The 20,632-nt window shown below is 37.1% G+C and overlaps 1 protein-coding gene across 16 annotated transcripts in view; it reads right to left on the bottom strand.

Annotated features, from left to right (window-relative positions):
• LOC150086311 (uncharacterized) overlaps positions 1–20,632 on the bottom strand; it is a 452,317-nt gene that overhangs the window by 292,117 nt on the left and 139,568 nt on the right. For 13 of the 16 annotated variants that reach the window (XM_090374473.1, XM_090374476.1, XM_090374471.1 and 10 more), the window contains exon 2: positions 3,992–4,627. In XM_090374473.1, coding sequence (XP_090230599.1) covers positions 3,992–4,621 — 630 coding nt within the window. In that variant the 5' untranslated portion in view covers positions 4,622–4,627. The remainder of the gene's footprint in view (positions 1–3,991; positions 4,628–20,632) is intronic. The other 3 variants (XM_090374484.1, XM_090374483.1, XM_090374485.1) reach the window with 1 other exon arrangement.

The raw sequence follows: 20,632 nt of genomic DNA on the forward strand, positions 1-20,632 counted from the left end.
TCTTTAGAACGAATAAAATTTCTATATAACGAATGGATTTCTAGTTGTTGTTATTTGGTTTTTAGGAGCATTAGCAACTAAGGCCATATTGCTCCGGGATATGCGGTGGTCATTCCCTGAATGACCTTTCCGCATCCTCCGTATTTGGTGGTGACGGGCTCGAACCCCGGTCTAATCAAGAAGCGTGTGCTACGCACTGCTGCTCCTTCCCACCTGGCTACGGAGGCGCCTGAATGGATTTCTAGAGACCTGGGTATGGCACTATTCACACCTCTGGCCTTTAGGCAATAGAACTGCTGCTGTAGAATGCATGAATTAACAAAAGGGATTAAGTACTAAAGGGACATTCCAAATTTAATGGTTCTGTAATTTACAAAAGACTCCCGCATACTGTACCAAGAGGTTGCGCTGGTAAACTGCTTTGTTCATAACCAGTGGAAAAGAATAAGGCATATTTCCAACGTGGATAATACGCCGCAGTTGACCAGTGTTCTACTGTTACACCCTATTACAGAATTAGGAGAGAGTGATTTTCCTTTATTGTGGAAATTAATCTGTTCTTTTGCAGAAATGAATCATCCACACTTACAGTAAATTTCACCTGTCTGTTTATACGGTAGGTACAAGTTTGTTATTTGGTTTTTTGGGAGCATTAGCAACTAAGGCTATATTGCTCCTGGGATATGCGGTGGTCATTCCCTGACCTTTCCGCATCCTCCGTATTTGGTGGTCACGGGCTCGAACCCCGGTCTAATCAAGAAGTGTGTGCTACGCACTGCCGCTTCTGCCCACGGAGGTGCCCGTAGGTACAAGTGGGCCATAGTTTATATCAAGGCATTAAAAAAAAAAGAAGTTGCTTTAAAAATTTGAGATTACAGAGGCCATGTGAGTCCCCTCTATGGTGAGGCCCAAGGCTAGTGCCTCATGTGCCTGTTCATAAGTACCTAGACCCTCCCTATATTTGAATTTTGCTTTCAGATCCCATTAAAGTTCCAGGGGAGTCAAAAAAAAGTTATGTAAATAAACAAAATTATGTAAGGTGTAAATATGGCAATGTTGACAGTTCCTTTACAAGAATATCTTAAGTTAATTTCTTAATTCATTTAAAAATAAATGAAATGCACACAGAACTGAATGAATAGAAAATTTCATATTAAGAAAGTGGTGAGGGGGAGGGTGCACAAATACTGTTGTGCTGCAGTTTAAGATAAAATTCAGTAGTTCTGTTAAGTTGAAAAAAAGTTCCTTTTATAGTTGAACTAGCCATCCACAAACTAGAAAGCAACTTCACTGTAAATGTTTAGGAGCAGCACTGCAATAAAGTATGTTTGACACCTTAAAACATTAGATATGGTTTTCAACATAAATGCACTTAAATGTTGTGAGTTAGTTTAAACTTGTCAATATGGGTCACCATATGTTCACTAATTATTTTATAAGAAATGCATCTGATAGCAGGGAATCCATCTTGTTCTACAATTTTATTCAAAATAGCAGCACAACAAAATCTGGTTTGTCTAATTTAACCTGTGCCATTTTTTAGTTTGTGTTAGGCCAGAACTTCCAATATTTTGTAGTATTTATTCTGGTATTTATTAAAACAGAGTTGGATTCAGATTTGTGCAGTTAACAAACATGTATTAATTCTCTCTCCCACACATCAAATTTCCAATTAAGTTTAAAGACTATGATCAATATTATAATAAAGTTAAAGCATTGTGCAACAAGATGCACCAGAATCAAGTATTAGTATTTAACTAAATAAGTATTACCCAAACTCTTCTTTTACTTATATACAAAAATTTAGTATGCATGTGCACAGGGTTATCCAATTTGTAATTCAATATTAAAACTGATAACAGAATTTAAGGTGTTCCAGAATGTGCTGGAATTGTCCATCCTGCATGTGTAGACATGCATTCACTCTTATTCATGTATCTAATGTAACTCTATAAAGAATATCTTCACTGGAGGTACAAGTACAATCTCTTAATTTGCTTCAGTCCAAAGTATGTAGATTGAAAGCATTCTTGAGTGCATTCCACAGATAAAAATCCCAGCATATAGATCTAGAAAACAGGGAAGCCATAAATCATGCGAAATAAGAAACTCAAGATTCACTAATAATGTGGATGTAGTCAGAGGTGTGTGTGTGTGTGTCCACACACTAGTTACCATCTCATTAATCCTTTCCAGAATACATATGTGAGGGCAGTTCAATAAAGAATCATAAGCTTCTATCACAACACAGCTTTGTTAATCATTCATATTTTGATGGTCCTTCTCAAAGTAGTCTCCACTGAATGAAATGCACATACTAACACATGAAGCCATTTTTTCACATGCATTTGAGAATAGCCTCTGATGTCTTTACAAATTCTGATGACTGGAAACTTTTTTTCCTCTTAAAACTTTGGAAATAAAAAAATATATATATCACAGGACTGTAGGGCAAATGAGGAACCCATCCGACATTAAATGCTGGCTAAGTTCTCTATGACATGACAGTGTGAGCAACGTCATGATGCAGCACGCAGCTGCGGTCATTCGTGGCAAACATGATTCCGCAAAGTGTGCAGGATGGTTCTGTAGTGTAGTAAGGTCCCATAACAGTATTGACATGGCACAACATGCTGGTAAATCATTCCTTGAATGTAATAAAAAAAAAAACCCTTTTCTGCAGAAGCCACAACTTGATTTTTCCAGTGTTGGTGATGACCAGCTTCCAAACAGAGCTTTGTTGTTTACTGAGTCTAAATGAAGCAATTTTTTTTTATTCCGATTTGATTTTTTGAAATTTTCATAGTCCAAGTTAATATAAGAACCAAATAATTGAAGGCATTTGTATATAAGGTTTAAGAATTTAAAATTTCATGGAGAAATTCACTACAGAGCCCAGCCATTAGCAATAAACTCTGCTCAGAGCCCAGACACATTCAAGAATCTCACTCCATAAAATATTAAAGGAAAATCAGCACTATAATGCTCATATGATATGGCACACCACACAACCAACTTCTGATGAGGATCTTTCTAATGATGCTCATAGATACTATATACAATTATTCTGGCTGTTGATGAAATTATCCAAATGAAATCTAGATTAATCCACAAAAAAACAGGTTGCTGGCAACCTTTCCTTGTGCCATTTTTGCTCATTACAATGTGAGTGTGAGAGAGAGAAGCAAGTTGAATAAACTAGAGAATGCTGAATAAAATCTTCCCATGTACCTCCAGGTGATATGCATGCCTAGAGCTGTCAATGTCTGATCTAGAATATATATCCCTGGACAAAGGAATGGCAAAAACCAGTTACCTATGGTGTATCTACACCTATATTATATAGATACTAAAATACTATACTGCTCAAATACCGCTGCAGTAAATTCTTCGACAACACACACTTCTGCCAGTTACCCGAGTTACTGTTGACCAATAGGTTATACAATAAATGAATAACCCTGTAGAAGTCTGATAAATTCATAACAGAATATTTAAAATGCAGTTACCATACACTTTACTTAAGTTTACTATAAGAAGCACAATTAAAATTGTTTGTTTTATTCCAAAAGTTTGGGAAACACTGAACTACTAGTGTGACAGTTAATGATGAATACAAAATTCATTTGTCCAAGATAATACACAAGGCATGGAAATGCATTTGTTAATACAAAACATTCAAGTTAGCACACCATATACAATAAGTCTCAAGAATGATTAGTATGTTACTTGACTCTAACAAATGGGTTTTAACATTAAGGGAATAAATTAAACAGTGGCACAGGCAGGAGAGATCCAAGGCACCCCCAAGAAAACCCACTTAAAAAGAAAGTATGTATGCTAAGAATAATGCATTTTATAGGCTGGATCCCTACTTAAGTACTATTAATTCCTGGCTGTTCCACTGATACTATTATTCTTGGACAAATGAGAGGTTTCTACACTACAAGCAAATACAAATGTTAATGGTCAGCAAAATTGGCACACTTACAGACTCAGACACATCACATTCCTCATGCTGGAAGACATCATCATGCAGCTGCTGTTCAACATCTTCAGCAACAGATATGTCTATTGTAGGAGTTACTATAACTTCAGGGTTAGGGACTAAGGCAGGTTCAGAAGGACAAGGGACTTTGGACTCGGGTTCTATACACTCTAAGGATTCTGAGGGATTAGAATTTAAATTATCAGGGAGTGGAGACAATGGAGCACTACTATGGTTTATTTCCAATTGTTCTTGCACACCATCTACAGAAACTTCATTGAGTAGAGGATCTGAACCATTTTGCTGATCCTCAGGTATACTGATTTCAGTTTCCTTTTCTGTTACATTTTGCATCAGGTCACACAATTCATCTTGGGTGACAGTTTCTGCATTTTGGGAGCTTAATATATCCATTTTTTGTTCTGACTTTTGTGTGGAATTTAAAATTCCAGTCTGCTCTTTACTATCTGCAGGAGAGGTTAAAGGGGAATCTTCTTTAAATTGAAAACTCATGGGGTCAAAATCCAGGGTTATGGGTGTATCAAGCAAGGTACTACCAATGGGAGATTGTGGTGTGGAGGTACTTACTGCTGAACCATCACTTAGATCCACTAGTGTGCCCGTATTGGCCATGGAAATCTGAAATTAGAAAAAAAAAAAACTTAACTGATAATTCTTTAAAGATCATTATAATAATAATCAAATTGATATAAATCATATACAATGTAATCAAGGTCAGATTTAGTGTGGCACAATTCCTCCAGAGCCCCAAAGTTGAAGATAGCTCCTGGATCAATGCAATCACTAAGGGGTTTAATTTTTGTGCCAGGGCACCAGAAACCAAAATCTAGCATGCAGTATAATGTAGTTTATAGCATGCTCTTATATCACAGATAGTATCACAACTGTATTAGCATTACTTTACATTGGGAATGGGCAGAATTTTTTTTAAGCTTTCTGCAATGTTTAGGATTATTAAAATGATGAATAATGAAAACATTGTCATAAACAGTTATGTTATTTGTTGTAATACACCATGCATATAATTAATTTTATTAATAAGAAAAACAAAATACAAATTCAAGATAAAATTACAATTCCAGTAACAAAAATTGCAATATTGTATTTTTATAATATTTAATGAGAGATTTGATACTGTTTATTTTTCATCAGTGAATCAATATTTGTCATAGCAATGTGCAGAGTATTTTCTAAATTTAGATCAAAATTCCATTAATTCAAAAATTATATATAACAAACAGCACACTGTTTCTTATATTTTTTGAAAACTACCGCAGGCATGATTATGCCCATTCTCAGGCCAGAGGTACCCCCACCCTTGCTTCAATATAATCATGATTTTTTTTTTTTTTTTTTACTATACAGCCTTGTCTTATAATTGAAAGGAACAATGTTTCGGGACCCATTCTCAGCAGTCAACACCATTAGTTGATTTAAAAATTTACTTTCTTCCCAATGTCAACAACACTAAAAAGGCATACGGTAATGCTTCCAAAAATAAACAGGAGCACCAGCAAACTAAAAAAAAAATAATAAAAAAACTGATCAAAAATATTTTTTGGAGGGGGTCTTATTTGCTGGTGGGCTTGCCTTTTCATGCATTCCACTAGGGGGGGGGGGGGACACTAAAGCAGCAACCATCATTCCTTTCAAGATAACTAATCAAAAGCATAAATAGGAATTTGACACCCAAAACCAAATTATAAAAATTTGTGCCTTTGTTTTCATAAAACAAATTAGTTATAAATAATTAAATTATAAAAAATAATTATTATATGAGACAGTATCTTATAAAAAAGAGAATCAACTTAGCTAATAGCAATTACCATTTTTTAAAATTCAGTTATAAGTCTAACTCCATCAAGCACCCATCGCCGGGCCACACTTCCTATTCACGCCTCTGGTGATTATTACAAATGGCTTAATTGTGACTTAGATTATACAAATATTTTAAAAAGATCACTTACTAACAGTGCCGGATTAAGCCACGGGCTAGCATGGCTCTTGCACAGGTTGCAAAATTTTACAAATAATGAAGAAAAAATAAATAAATAAAATAATATACAGTATATATATACCCTTAGTAGAGGTGGCGCAGAAAAATCTTTCGGCCAGGGGCACGAAAATACCTTGGTCCGGCACTGCTTACTAAATAATTAATACCTGTACTGAAAAACGCTAACAATTATTCTCCATAGTTTCTGGGAGCAAGAAAACGAATCGTTGATTCTTAAGTGCAGGCATCAATGTTACAATTGAAATTCGGCGCTAACCAAAGTCAGTCAGTTTTTCTCAATACCAAGGAATGTAGGCAGTCCAACGAGCACATCTAAACGAATTCACTACTGGAGTAGCAACGGGTGGCCGTCGCTCGGTACCTTAATAGCTTAAACTTCCTTGTCTGCTGGACTAAGTGTGAACTATTATTGACCGTGAAATGCAAAAAAGCAAAGAGCGTGAAGTCGATGGAACGTTAAAATTAAACGCCGGCGAGTCTTTTACAAACAACGCGCACAGCGTTAATCAGTCATGAACAGGCTGACTAAACGTCGAGATGTGGCTAAACTAATTTCGCCGTGACAAAAGTTTAATTTGCAAATCAATTAAGATGAAAATACATAATATAATTATCATGGTAGGTGAATTTTAATCGAGTTGACCATCAGCTCCAGAAACGTACGTTAAAACCTTCCTAAGCATTGAATATTGGCTTCTTATGTGGTCAAACCGGATCTTCCAATTTCCCTTCACTGTATCTGGAAGTATTCTGTATGCAAATATGGAGTGGACACCCTGAATGTTTGTTATCAGGACAAATATACATATTCTGGCGAAGTTATTGACACGTAGATATGATGCACTAGCCCTGTCGAGCACCATCTCGCACCCACGAAGTCTGACGCAATCATGTAATCTCCAAATCAAGCCACTTCGCTCCAACCTTAATCTCCTCGAGAAGTATTAACAGAATGTTCCCGCTTAATACAACGTAAATCCTGAAGCAGCTTCAAGTAAACTGAAAAATTATGCTCCAGCAAGACCTACAAGAACGACAATCTTTCAACAAACAACTGAATCACATCAGTGCTAACTGGAACATGTGGATACTCCACTTTGGAGGCACCCAGCACGATGGACTTTTACTGAACTGTCAATATTTATGTAAATTTATTCTGTGTTGTAATTTTTTTTTTCTCTTCTGGCTTGAATGCTGTACAAGGGGCGATTGTAACCAGCAATCAATTGAATAAATAAATAAAATGAAACGTTTGTCTAAATAACCAATATACTGATGCGACAAGTCGACGCCAAGGTTCGTAAATTTACTTAAAATCCATAAAAAATTCCAAGGTTCTGCATCATAAACAATGGGTGAATTTGAAGCAGCGTACAGCACCATGGTCCAAATCACCCATTTTTAAAAGGATGGGAGGGGGCCTTTCTTTTAATGGACAAAAATCAGAAATAAGAAACGATAAAGACGTGCAATAGTAACCTTGTTTAATCTTGCATGCTTAAAGTTTCAATGCACATATTCGAGTCTCCTCGACAATAATTTCACTTTAAATGTTACATTTAGCATTAGCATAGGCATACGATGCAAGAAAGCAAGCTTATTCAGCATCAGCCCAAAAAAAAAAAAAAAAAACCCTCTCCCATTTCACCCCTCCGTTCGTTCGAAATACCTGTCCAGTTGAGCTTTAAATTTGTTTAGGCTATCAACTTCAACAACAAGTGACCACATTTGGACCATATTTGAAAAACTAAGACAATGAAAATTTAAAATCACTAAAAGTTGCTCACATTTCTAGGTGCATCTTTTTGACTGACCTGATTAATTAAAAGTTGGTCTCCTTGAATGCAGCTTGATCACTCAAATCAACATGAAGGCAACACAATACATAGGTTGGCTACTTTCAAGTTTTATTTAATAAATTTTATATAAAAAAATTTCTAGATAGAAATAAACTAACAGAAAATAAGTCTTAAACCATTAAAACTTTTCTGTTTGGTAATAAGTTCCACTGTTATGGAGCGAAAGCAAAGCACATCGCTTGACTCTTCGCACTCCTAGAAAATACCTACCCAACAAGGGGGTTGGGGAAGTTCCAAACCATTCTTTCTGACCAACAATGCACGAAATTTGTCGGAGGGAAACTGCAGATGCTAGAAGTCTTAGAATTATCAGAAGTTGCAAACTAACACCATCAGTTCCTTAAGATTATACATAACAGACAAATATGAAAGTTTTCTGCCTCATAAGTTTCCTTAATGTGATGGGAGTGCTAAACACAAATTGAATCAATTTTACTATCAAGTTAAAAAAAAAAAAATTCCTTTGTCTTATTAAAAAATTCTTTAAAATAGTGTTTACAAACACGATTTCGTTGATTTAAGATGTTTGACTTGTACATAGCTCCCGATGCGTGTCAAGTAGAAATCAGCCCGAATTGGCAACTTTCCATGCTATTTTCTCCACTGAGTAAATATCACCGATGAAACTGTTCCTTTCTGACATTCCTACATTATTCCTGTTCCTTTTCTAGATTTGGCAGCAAAACAAAAAACCGAATACGCAAATGGATAAACTCACAGTTGAATGCTCTAAGCTTGAAGAATCTGATCAACTAATTAAAAAAACACCTCACCCTCCAAGCTGAAACAATGCTTTAAAAGACATTACAAACTAGTGTACTGGGTCCATGGACCCAATACACTAGTTTTGGTAGATCAAAAGCACATCTTCATCTCATTTAATTCTAGGATCTGCAGGTCAACGAACATTGTGCGGACGTGCCTTTCTGCCGCTCTTGGAATAGAGAAGTTTTTTCTGATTTATTTTCTGCTTTATTAGTTTAAATTGACATATTAACTTATTTCTAGAGTAGCTTTATATTCCTATTTACGGTACTTAAAGTTAAAATAACTTAGATAGAGATTTTGTAGGTATTACTTAGTATTGGAAAGGGTATCAAATCCACGTGTTTACCGTTCATAAACGGCCGCCATTGCTACGTGAAAATTAATCAGTAAAATCTATTAATCTTGTCGAACTTCATTGGCAATTAAATTGTAATTTTAACTATACATATAACCACTTAGGTTACGGAACATAAATAATTAGTAAAAATAAATAATTAATACATAACTTGATACAGAAGTTATATAAAGGGATTTCGTAGATAACACTCGTTACTGAAGCGCGATACAGCATATCCGGAATTCGATAGCATTAGCTTTGTATAGTATAGTGCATAATATAATATTGTCAATTAATCAGTACATCGATTAATCTTGTTAAACTTCATTGTCAATTAAATTGTACTTTTAACTATATATATATAACGACTTAGAGTACAAACGTAGCAAATAATTAATACATACTTGATACGGAAGTTATATAAAGGGAACTCGTAGATAACACTCGATACCGAAAAATAAATATAGCGTTATAACTGTGTTAAGATACAAGTTTAAGGTTTTAATTTTGTTCTGAAATTGTAATTTTATTGACATTTAAATCGAAATCATGACTCTGACCAGAGCAGCAAAGCAAAAGGCTCAAGCTAATGGGAGTGCTGTGACTCAGGGGAGAACTGAGGGGGGCGGTTGCCCCCTGAATCACGGCCTTTTAAGATGCACTGTTTGCTTGATGTTTGCGGAGCAATCGGGTACGGGACATGATACTGCCATGGGGGATGTCTTTGTGTGTGCACGATGCAAGGAGTGCAAGGAAATTAGGCGACAACTCGGCGTTGTTATGGGCCTATATGAGACCTTGAAGGACAGGGTGGATGCCCTCGAAGGAAATAAATTGAGGGGCCCATCAAGCTCTCAGCTGCCCACATCAACACCAGAGCTTGGACTTGGTCATCTTGCAACACAGAGGCAGCCCCCAAGGCAGAATGCGCTGGTCCAACAGGAACTAGTAGTTGTTGGTGACTCAATTGTCAGGGAAACGGGGAACATGCTTTGTAAAAAGGATAGGTGGAATAGGACCAGGGTATGTCTGCCAGGGGCAAAGGTTGATGACGTTGTAGAGCAGATATCTTTTAAGGGCACAAAAGGTGATATAGTTGTACACGTTGGCACTAATGATATTAAGAGTAGGAGACCAGCGGAATTACTTAACAAGTACAGGTCACTGTTGAAAAAAAGCCGTGAAGTAGGGTTGAATTTGAAAGTGTCTGCAATTCTGCCCAGACACGATAGGAGGGAGTATATGATGAGAGCCTTGTCGATCAATTCGGCCCTGGAAAGATTGTGCAAGGCTGAAGGGGTAGAATTTTTTTCAGCCTGGACTGTACTTGTTAACAGGAGAGATTGCTTCTACAGGGATGGGATACACTTAAATAGAAAGGTGCAAGAATATTTGCTGATGCTATCGAGGCAGTGTTAGGTGGGTCGGAAAACTGCTAGCTTGGGGGGAGACAAAGACTAATGGATTAACAGTAGCCACGGGCAGAGGTGAAAGAGATTCTTGCACTGCTTCTATTGGAATGAGCAGAAGCCTGAAAAACAAGATGCAGGATATTTCAGAGACTGCTGGAAGTCATTGCGGTACAAGTAAACACATGGGTTGTGTTAGGGTAGCTAAGAATAGAAACAGGTGCATGTATACTTGCGTGTACACCAATGCTAGGAGTTTAGTAAATAAATTTGATGAATTTGAGGTATTACTCAAAACATCAAAGGCAGATATTGTTGGGATATCAGAGACGTGGTGTCACACAGATATAAGGAATGCAGAACTGGAATTTGGGGAGTACAACGTCTACAGAAAGGATAGACAGGATAGGAAGGGAGGAGGGGTTATGCTATTAGTTAAAAAACACATAAAATCCAAGGAAGTGAAGCCAGTTGACATTGCTGGACAGTGCAGTGTTGAGTCAGTTTGGTGTGACATAAGCATAGGTAAATCAAAATTGAGAGTAGGAGTGTGCTATAGGCCTAATGACTCTGATGAGTATAATAAGATACTGTACAGGGAAATAGAGTGGGCCAGTAAATCTGAGAGTCTTATAATGGGGGATTTTAATTTCCCAGATATTGACTGGAATTTGTGGGTTGGTCACTCACACACTAGCAAGGCTTTTGTGGATTTATTGGATGATTGTTTTCTACACCAGCATGTTCGGGAGGCAACTAGAGGGAGTAATACTCTTGATCTGATTATCAGTAGTGATTCTTCATGCATTAGGAATCTGCAGATAAATGAACCACTGGGTGGCAGTGATCACAGTGTGCTGAAGTGGGATTTACTCAAGGAGGTAACTACCATCAGAGGTAAAGGGAAGGGTTTTTGCTTTCGTAAAGGAGACTATGCTGGTCTGAGACAGTATTTAAATTCTATACAGTGGGACCAACTGATGATGTTACCAACAGCAAATTCGAAATGGGAAGCATTCAAGGAAGTAATCTTGGAAGCTACCAGGCTTTACATACCAACCAAGAAATATTGTTCAAGGTTCAGGCCTAAATGGTTGTCAGATGAACTAATGAGACATATGGCAGAGAAGAAAAATGCATGGGATACATACAAATTAATGGGTGACGTGGAAGCCTATGATAGATATAAGTTGGTCTGTAACCAAGTCACAAAGGAGATTAGGCAGGCAAAGGCAGATTATGAGAAATCCTTGGCAAAGGATGCAAAGAAAAACAGAAAAGAGTTCTTTACCTATTTAAACTCAAGAAGGAAAGGGATGAATCAGATTGGTCCACTGGATGTTGATGGTTCAACAGTTGAGGATCCAGCTCAGGTGGCTAACAATCTAAACGAGTATTTTGCATCTACATTCACACATGAGGAGTTATTCAGGAAGGGGAATGTCGTAGGTGAAGTAAACATTGGCAGTGAGCTAGATGATTTTCTAATAACTGAGAGGAAAGTGGAGGAGAAATTGTTGAGGATAAACATAAAAAAGGCACCCGGGGTGGATGGGATCTATCCAGTTATATTAAAGGAGGCAGCAAAGGAAGTAAGCAAACCCCTAGCCATAATTATGAGAGCTTCTTTGGACTCAGGGGAGGTACCCATGGACTGGAGATGTGCAAATGTAACCCCAATTCACAAAGGAGGATCAAAGGCTGACACAAGTAATTATAGACCTGTTAGTTTAACTTCGGTTCCAGGAAAATTAATGGAGCCACTGGTTAAAGAAGCACTGCAGGATCATCTGGACAAGAATTCAGTTATAGCTCAGACACAGCATGGGTTTGTTAAGGGCAGGTCTTGTCTGACCAATTTGATTGGATACTATGATGTAGTCACAAAAGAACTGGATGCAGGGAATAACTTTGATATTATATATTTGGATCTTAGAAAGGCTTTTGATACTGTTGCGCATGGAAGACTGCTGCATAAATTGGAGAAGTGTGGCATTCGAGGCAAATTGCTGCTATGGATAAAGGGATGGTTGAGTGGCAGAAGACAGAGAGTGGTAATCAATGGACACTGCTCAACGTGGACTAATGTTATTAGTGGAGTTCCTCAGGGTTCAGTGTTGGGTCCATTGTTGTTTTCTGTATTTATAAATGATATTGATGATGGTGTATCAGGCTTAATGTCCAAGTTTGCAGACGATACAAAGGTTGGCAGGGTTGTTAAGGACACTATTGATACTATGCTGCTGCAACAGGATCTGGAAAGGTTGAGCAGATGGGCTGAGAGGTGGCAAATGAAGTTTAACATTGACAAATGTAAAGTACTACATATGGGAAACAGTAACCCCAGATCAACGTATCAACTCTGTGGTACTACGCTGACAGTGGTAGAGAATGAAAAGGACCTGGGGGTAATTGTGCAGGCAGATATGAAGTTCTCTGAGCAGTGCAGACGAGCTGCAAGAGTAGCTCATGGTGTCTTGTCAATGATATACAGGAATTTTTCTAGCAGGGACAGGGATGTGATTATTCCCTTGTATAAGGCATTGGTCAGGCCACACCTTGAGTACTGTATACAGGTCTGGAGGCCTCATTTCAAGAAGGATGTAGAGCTGCTGGAACAAGTACAGAGAAGGGCAACAAGATTAGTGAATGGAACAAAGGGTTGCTCTTACGAAGAAAGGCTTAAGTTTTGCAAATTACAGAGCCTGGAGACTAGGCATCGCCGAGGTGATCTGATAGAGGTGTACAAGGCTTTGAATGGCTTGAGCATGCTCAATGCCGATGGAATTCTTCCTCTTGCTCAGAATAATCACCTGAGAGGGCATAAATTCAAATTGAGGAAGGACGGATGTCGGATAGATGTGCGGAAATTCGCCTTTAGCCAGCGGGCAGTTGGTTTGTGGAATAGACTTCCATCGCTTGTTGTTGAAGTTGATAGCCTAAACAAATTTAAGGCTCAGCTGGACAGGTATTTCGAACGAATTGAGGGGTGAAATGGGAGTAGTGGTTGTTTTTTTTTTTTTTTTTTTTTTTTGGCTGATGCTGAATAAGCTTGCTTTCTTGCATCATATGCCTCTACTAATGCTAATGCTAATTTCTGCATCATTACAACCATAAAATTTGTTAAGACTAGAAACAATGACCCTCCTCTTCTTCCTCCATCTCTGACAAAATTTTTGAAACTTTAATTTGATATGAGAGTGAGCTGAACCTTTCCAGGATCTACTGAAGGAGAAGTTCAGCGTTATATCCAAGAATTTTGACTCGTGAAATAGCCAATGATTTACACGATTTGAATTCCTTGCTTTGCCGTCCCATTTATTAAGAACTTTTTTTTAATGACCAGGTTAATAATTATGAGCAATCGCTAAGATGATCACAGTTTGGCCAGCTGTACCTTTTGCAATTCATTTCATCTATAAACCGTAACTACAATGATACGCATAAACAGTTAGATGATGCAAAATTACTCACGTGATACCACAAAATGACGTTATATCGTTTCTTGTAAACTAAACTAATTGTGTCCGTCCTATAGCACAAATGGTGTTCATGTTTCATTCACATAGACAAATTCACGTTATTTTATTTAAACATCGGAGCTCACTCACAGCGGGCTGAAAAACCCGAATAATTCACGTAGCAAACATGTCCATATCAAGTTTCACTTAATTCAAATAAGTCACTTTAATTTAAAACAAAAGCATATAGTAATTATGCTTTTTAATAACTTCTCTAACTAGAAAGCTACTTTATTACTTTCTAGACTTAGCGATGTACACCAAGGATTTCAAAATGTCGTCAAAAATTGGCATAAAAAATGGGTTATTGGGAGATTTTTTCTATAAAATCACTATTTCAAATTAAATCATTTTTGTCCAAAAATGTGCATGGACCGCAGCTCCTCCTCTCAATAGACTCGTGAAATAGTCAAAGTATTTCACGAGCCAATTCCCACACATGTCCGTTCAAAAGGGTGTTGCATTGGATGCATCACACCTTGGCACAGACAAGAGGGCCCATAAACATTTAAATGTTTAACAAAAGAACGGAGCCCTAAAATCAACCATGAACACGATTCCCCGATTACCAATGCACGGGATTGCCAAGAAATTAAAGGCGGTTCTAAATGCACATAAAATTTTGTATTTGGATTATAAAAAGCAGTGTTCCATTACAAGAAATGTCGGTACTATATAATATATACAAATCTGAGAGGGGGGGGGGGGGTGGGAAAAACCATTCACCTCCAGCTAACTCCACCAAATCAGAAGATTTAAAGGTTCTTTCAGTTAAAGAGATTTGAACCCAGACATTTCCAAACAACTGATGAGTGGAGAAACCACTATACAGTCATGGAGGTCAAGAATGCAACTGGTTAACATTATCCGAATAATGTCAGTTTTTATTGGAAATCAAATACGTACTGACAGGAACAAAGCAATTTCGCTTTACGCGTGTACGATAAGAAAAAAAAGTTAGCAGCTGACAGAGTCCCACGTTCCTATAACTTTTAAGGCCGTATCGACTGACCTCCGTGTGCACTAGACCATTTTTCCAACTACAGGGAAAGAAGAAAAAGTTCAGGTTAAACTAAGAGAATCGGACCTAACCGACCATTCAGTCTTCCTGGTTCATCTGTGCTTATAAGGATTAAACAAAGCCTGTTAACTTCGGAATTCTACATTAAACAGCAGGGGAAAAAAAAGTGTCAAGAAATTCCTAGTACAGAAACATCAGAACTAAAATATTTGACTTCATGAGCTTTCAGCAACCAACAAAGATACAGTTAACGTTAATCTTTATTCAACTCACTGGTAATTTTCGTTGGCTTTTACAATTTGGAACTACCTGATGTTCCGGTATATAACTCGACTTTTTTTTATCTTAATGTTCGTAGTACAAGACTACAGTACTTTTAAAGTTTACATTATGACATTGTTAAGCGGATACGGTGTACTCGTATAAAGAAGGGCACGTAAGCAAAACCAACAGGCATAGGTGATGGTGTGACATCGCTCTTATTAGTGTTGTGAAAAAGGGAGGCTTTAAGTAACCTAAACAGTCCTTGTTATGCGTACTCTACTTGAATTCTCTAAACAATTCCTCAATAGGCAAGACCACATACTTTTCGACAACAGCTCCGGATGAACCCCATGAACTGTTTTCGTTTGATTAAGCATTGGGTTTTAAAATGGTGAGCAATATATTAATTTAATGTCTTTCTCACTCTAAACACTTGGCTTTAGTTCAAGTTTAGGATTTTATACTCTGCATATAAGCCAACCTTGAAATTTTTGAAGTTTTAGTGCTTCAAAGCTCCACTTATACGCTGAAATATGGTAATTGATACTTTCTGTACAAGCTCAATTTCACAGCACTGATGAAACAGTTGAATTCAAAAGGTGAGGAAACTATGAATTCAACATAACCATTTCAGTACAAAAGATGACACCAGATTTCGCGAAGTTCTAATTTCAGTTGGAGACCGTGAACATATCTGAATCGTCGATTTAAAAATACATTTTTACTCTAGTAAATCAGCAATAGCTGATTTCGTAAAAGACTGAAGACTTGCGTTAATACCGCAGACGGCTTCGAAAATTAATGCCGATAAAAGGTAACGTTCAAGCTAATCTTGTCTTTAACAAGAAAATTTCCACTTGAATTGTTGAAAATAATCCTTAGGATTAAATGAAATGTTTTTCATTTAATCCTTAGGATTAAATGAAATGTTTTTCATGTAGAACAAATGGAAAAAAAGAGAAAACTATCATTACCTGCGCCTTATACGACCAGCATTAAAAAACTCGAAAGATTTAGTTTGGTTCAAATAAGTTCTTTTCTCTTATTTTCTTTGGAATGCTAGCTAAGGGCAAATGGTAAAAGAAAGAAAAAATATATATCAACCAATCAAATCTAATATCAATTTTCCACTTGAACTTTCAATTCGTTAGAACCGCATCAAGTTTTGCTCAAGTTAGAGGCCCCAGGATCTTCACGAAATTAGTCGCCAAACGCTCCCACATTTGCCAAGAAGTGGAATGGAAGGGTATAATAATTCAAGCGAAAAGGTAATAATACTCCAAAGTGACAAATTCCAAAAAAGCAGAGCTTTCCCGGAAAGAGTTGAAATATTATAACCACCAGCAAGACATAAGGGAGAGGGCTGAACCAATTTCCTGCGATGGATCAGGTGTTGTGCGTCCAGGCAAGATGACCAAACGAGAGGAAATGACACACTTTTAGTTCAGCGACCGTGAGAACAGCTCCTCTTAGCTGTAAGGAAAGAACGCGTGATGAAAAAACAATAGACGCTGATGGGCATGCAAGTGATTTTATGCACCCACGCGCACTCGAGGAACACTAGGTGAGATTCAGTTCTAGTACAAGGTCGACAAGCATTTCATGAAAGATGGGAGACGTACAAAGAAATGACACTCACCACGCCATATTTATTCATCAGCACTGTTTGGACCAAATGCATAATTTCGTGAAAATAATGTACACTTCTCAACGTAAGTCATGCGATCCAACAAACTGATAATTCAGTCACGACACGCTATATTTGATCTTATAATCAAACGCAGCTAGAAATAGATTTCATAGAGCACATTAATTCGGACTAAAGTGAGGGAAGTGGTAGGTCCAAATTAGTGGAGCTCTACTGTAAATAAATCAGATCTAGCTGCAGTGGGGTAGCGAAAATCCGCATTATAAAACATTGTGTAAATATTGTCACAGTTCATAAAAAAGAAGGCAGTCCGGAACTCCATTAGTTAAGTTTTACTATAGGAACTGTATTTGATGACTGAAGCCGCCAATATGAAACAATTTCACACTACGTACAAGTTAATGCGACTGCAATATTTTTGTACAGTTTGAATGAAACAAACCAAATTTTGTACACAAGGCATCATTAAAAAAACTCACTGAAATCCAGGGCCGTGCCGAGCCATTTTAGTAACTCAGACAAGAATAAAAAATTGCACCCTATTGTTAATCATGGTAACGTTGCAAATGATTTAATCTTTTTTGCGCCCATTTCAGCTTTTAATCTGAGGCAAGAGCCACGTTCGCCTCACCCTCGGCTCTGGAGAAATCCTTTATAATGATGCGTTGTATACAAACTTCGATTTGTTTCATTCCAACTGTGTACAGAAATGATGATTGCCATAACTGTAATTTCAATTAAAAAAAAAAAAAATATATATATATATATATATATATATATATATATATATACACATACATACATACATATACACACACACACACACACACACACACACACACACACACACTTCACTTGAAAGTCAAGATGGAGTTAAAGCTACTGACTTCGTTTAAATTATATGAATTGACTCAGTTAAAAGTGGTTTTAGAAGGAAAACAATTTGAAAGCCATTAAAAAAAAACAATGCTTTCCAAATTTGGAAAACATTGTCAAATTACGGTAAAACGACTTTGCAAGTGCCTGGCTTTATTTATAATCATTTTTACTGTAGTTAAGTAATATTTTATATATTCAAATATCAGACGTGTCCTAAGTCACCTGAATACACCAAAAAAAAAAAAGTTCAGTTCCGGATGATGTTATTTTTAAGTGACAGAACTGAAGATAAGATTTTAACAAAAATCCCACCTTGTAAGGCAGTCAATCTCAAGCACAAACTTGCAGTTACATAAACCTACTTTATAAATATAGGCACAAACTGAGATCGCATTAAGCCGACAGAGATCAACCACCAAGCACTCGACGTAATGAAGGCAACATCTTCATGGCAATATATTCTAATTTATTCGTTTCACAGCAGGTGAGCAGGATGCGTCAGTGATTTTCACCACACACTGCAGTGCACATATTGGATAACTAGTGGGGCGTCTGACTTCAGCAGGTGTGCTAGAGAGCGAACGACACTGTCCCTATAACTTAGCATAACAGCACCACCAAGTTTCCGTTTCCTTAGAAATACCAGACGTCCTTTGAAAACAGACTTGCCGTGTACTTACCTTAAGGATGCCATACTAAACACGTTTAATAAAGTATTCCAATTATATCTCCAGGTGATATCTGTAGTAACTATGTCGAAGAGTGATCAAAGTGAAAAATGCCGGCATATTACTTAAGTACAATGCTAAAATCATAAGACATTGATAACAATGTCAGAGGTAAAGATGCAAATGTTAATTAAGAACGTGGAATTTAATGAGGAAGGCAGCTTGGGATTAATAATTTCAAAGAGGCCTGTGTCACGTGAAGTGGATAAGAGATAACGTATTTTTGTTTTCATATGCTAAATACGAAAGCAAGTACTACAAAAGTTTGCGCAAGCAATGGGTGAACACGCATTCACGCAAAGTGCAGTAAAAAAGGTCTGTATTATTAACCTTTATTTATAGACCAGTCATCCAGACGCTGGATCAATACAAAAAGACGTAGAGGAAAGCACGGCTACGGCAGCCAATCCGGCAACATTCCTACAATCTGTATTCGTTGGGCTCTGGAATACACATTAAATTATCCTCAAGTACCGAAAAGCAAGTTTAGTTAACTTTACTGGTGACTGAAACCGGATAAAACAAGAGGTCAAATTACAGAATCTTCGTGCATCCAGATGCAAGCCTTGTCCCAAAAGAACAATGAAGCGAAGTCATCAATTCCTACTAGGGGAAGAGCGAATAACCAAGGTTTGTTTACAGTTCATTTGACAGCGAACAGATTCTCCCAAGAATTCACCCCTAATGATTGGGAAAGACTGTCTATCCAGGTAGTCAGAGTTAAAATATCTATTAGAACATTAATTAATCAACCTTGAAGTGGTAGTGGGGGATGGAATGGTGAGCAGGGTATTTATCGTTTCCGTACCTTAATTATGCTAACCATTTATATATGGCGAACTGAAACAAAACTTTAGTATATTATCAGTAATCCCAGCTGATACCGAATGTGATTTAAAAGTAATGCCAAGGGAAAAAGTGAGGAACGATTCCACAAACAGTAACATCCTGGATTTATAGCTGGCACGCCTCTGACAGACGTTCAGTGCAGCAACCATTGGCATCTTAGGCAAGAATACCCTGAATGCATTATTAAAAATGTTTAATTTTGGTAAGCCAGTGAGCAATGAATTTAGTAGAGGATCCTATTTTAGATGTTAAGAAATTCAATGACAATATGTTAAAGTAGTAATGGTAATAAAATCAGCCATAGCTTCTTAGTTTTAGCTTGTAATTATTAGGGTTGTTGTTATTTGGTTTTTAGGAGCATTAGCAACTAAGGCCATATTGCTCCGGTGGTCATTCACTGACCTTTCCTCCATATTTGGTGGTGAAGGGCTCAAACCCCGGTCTAATCAAGAAGCGTGTGCTACGCACTACTGCTCCTTCCCACCTGGCTACGGAGGCGCCTAATTATTAGGGTTCGGATGGGTAAAGGTTGCAGTACAGACATCAATGCACCAGCTTCAATGTAAGAAACCTTGAGATAATTTCCAACAACTCTGGACGAGTATTTATAGCTCAATTACTAGCCTATTATAATAGAATGAGGACTATATGTAAAATGCGGAATGTATAAGCATTCCAAGCTCCAACCAGCTATAACTCAGAGGGGGGGGGTATATTTATTTACAAATTGTGCTAATAATATGGAATAAAAGTGCAATAAAATAAACAAACACTAAGGATAAAATGAAAATAAACTTATAAACCAAATAGTACATCTGATAGTGGCCTCCTTTTTTCATTTTCACTTTTTCCTTTATATATAAAAGAAAATATAGATTAAAAAAGTCAAGACATTTGAGCAGCACCAGCGGGCCGACTTGAAATGTTTGGAATCCCTGAGAGGGCAAAGACAGACTACTGTATAAAACAAGTAGTCTGACTCACTATTAGAATTGCATTACTGAAAATTCAGATATTGCCCATACACAAACAAGATTATCAATTAATAACATTTACGACGACACTAATAACTTTATTGATATTTAAATCTTTATAAAATTTCTCTTTAAGTGTGTAAATAATTTGCCATTTACATATATGCTTAGCATTATGAACATGTACAAATTGATAAAACTCAGGCATGAGGAACCAAACGCATGGGGCCTGCAAGTCTGACATCTCCCTTTAAGAGATTGCGAAAATGAGACACTAGTTAAAGTTTTATTCGGCTGATGTCTTAATATATGAGAGATTTCATATAAATACCTAAGAGGAAGTAACCCA

The sequence above is a fragment of the Mastigoproctus giganteus genome, chromosome 5 (genome assembly GCF_048544385.1).
Source record: "Mastigoproctus giganteus isolate SK-2022 chromosome 5, ASM4854438v1, whole genome shotgun sequence".
In the NCBI taxonomy this organism is placed as follows: domain Eukaryota; kingdom Metazoa; phylum Arthropoda; class Arachnida; order Uropygi; family Thelyphonidae; genus Mastigoproctus; species Mastigoproctus giganteus.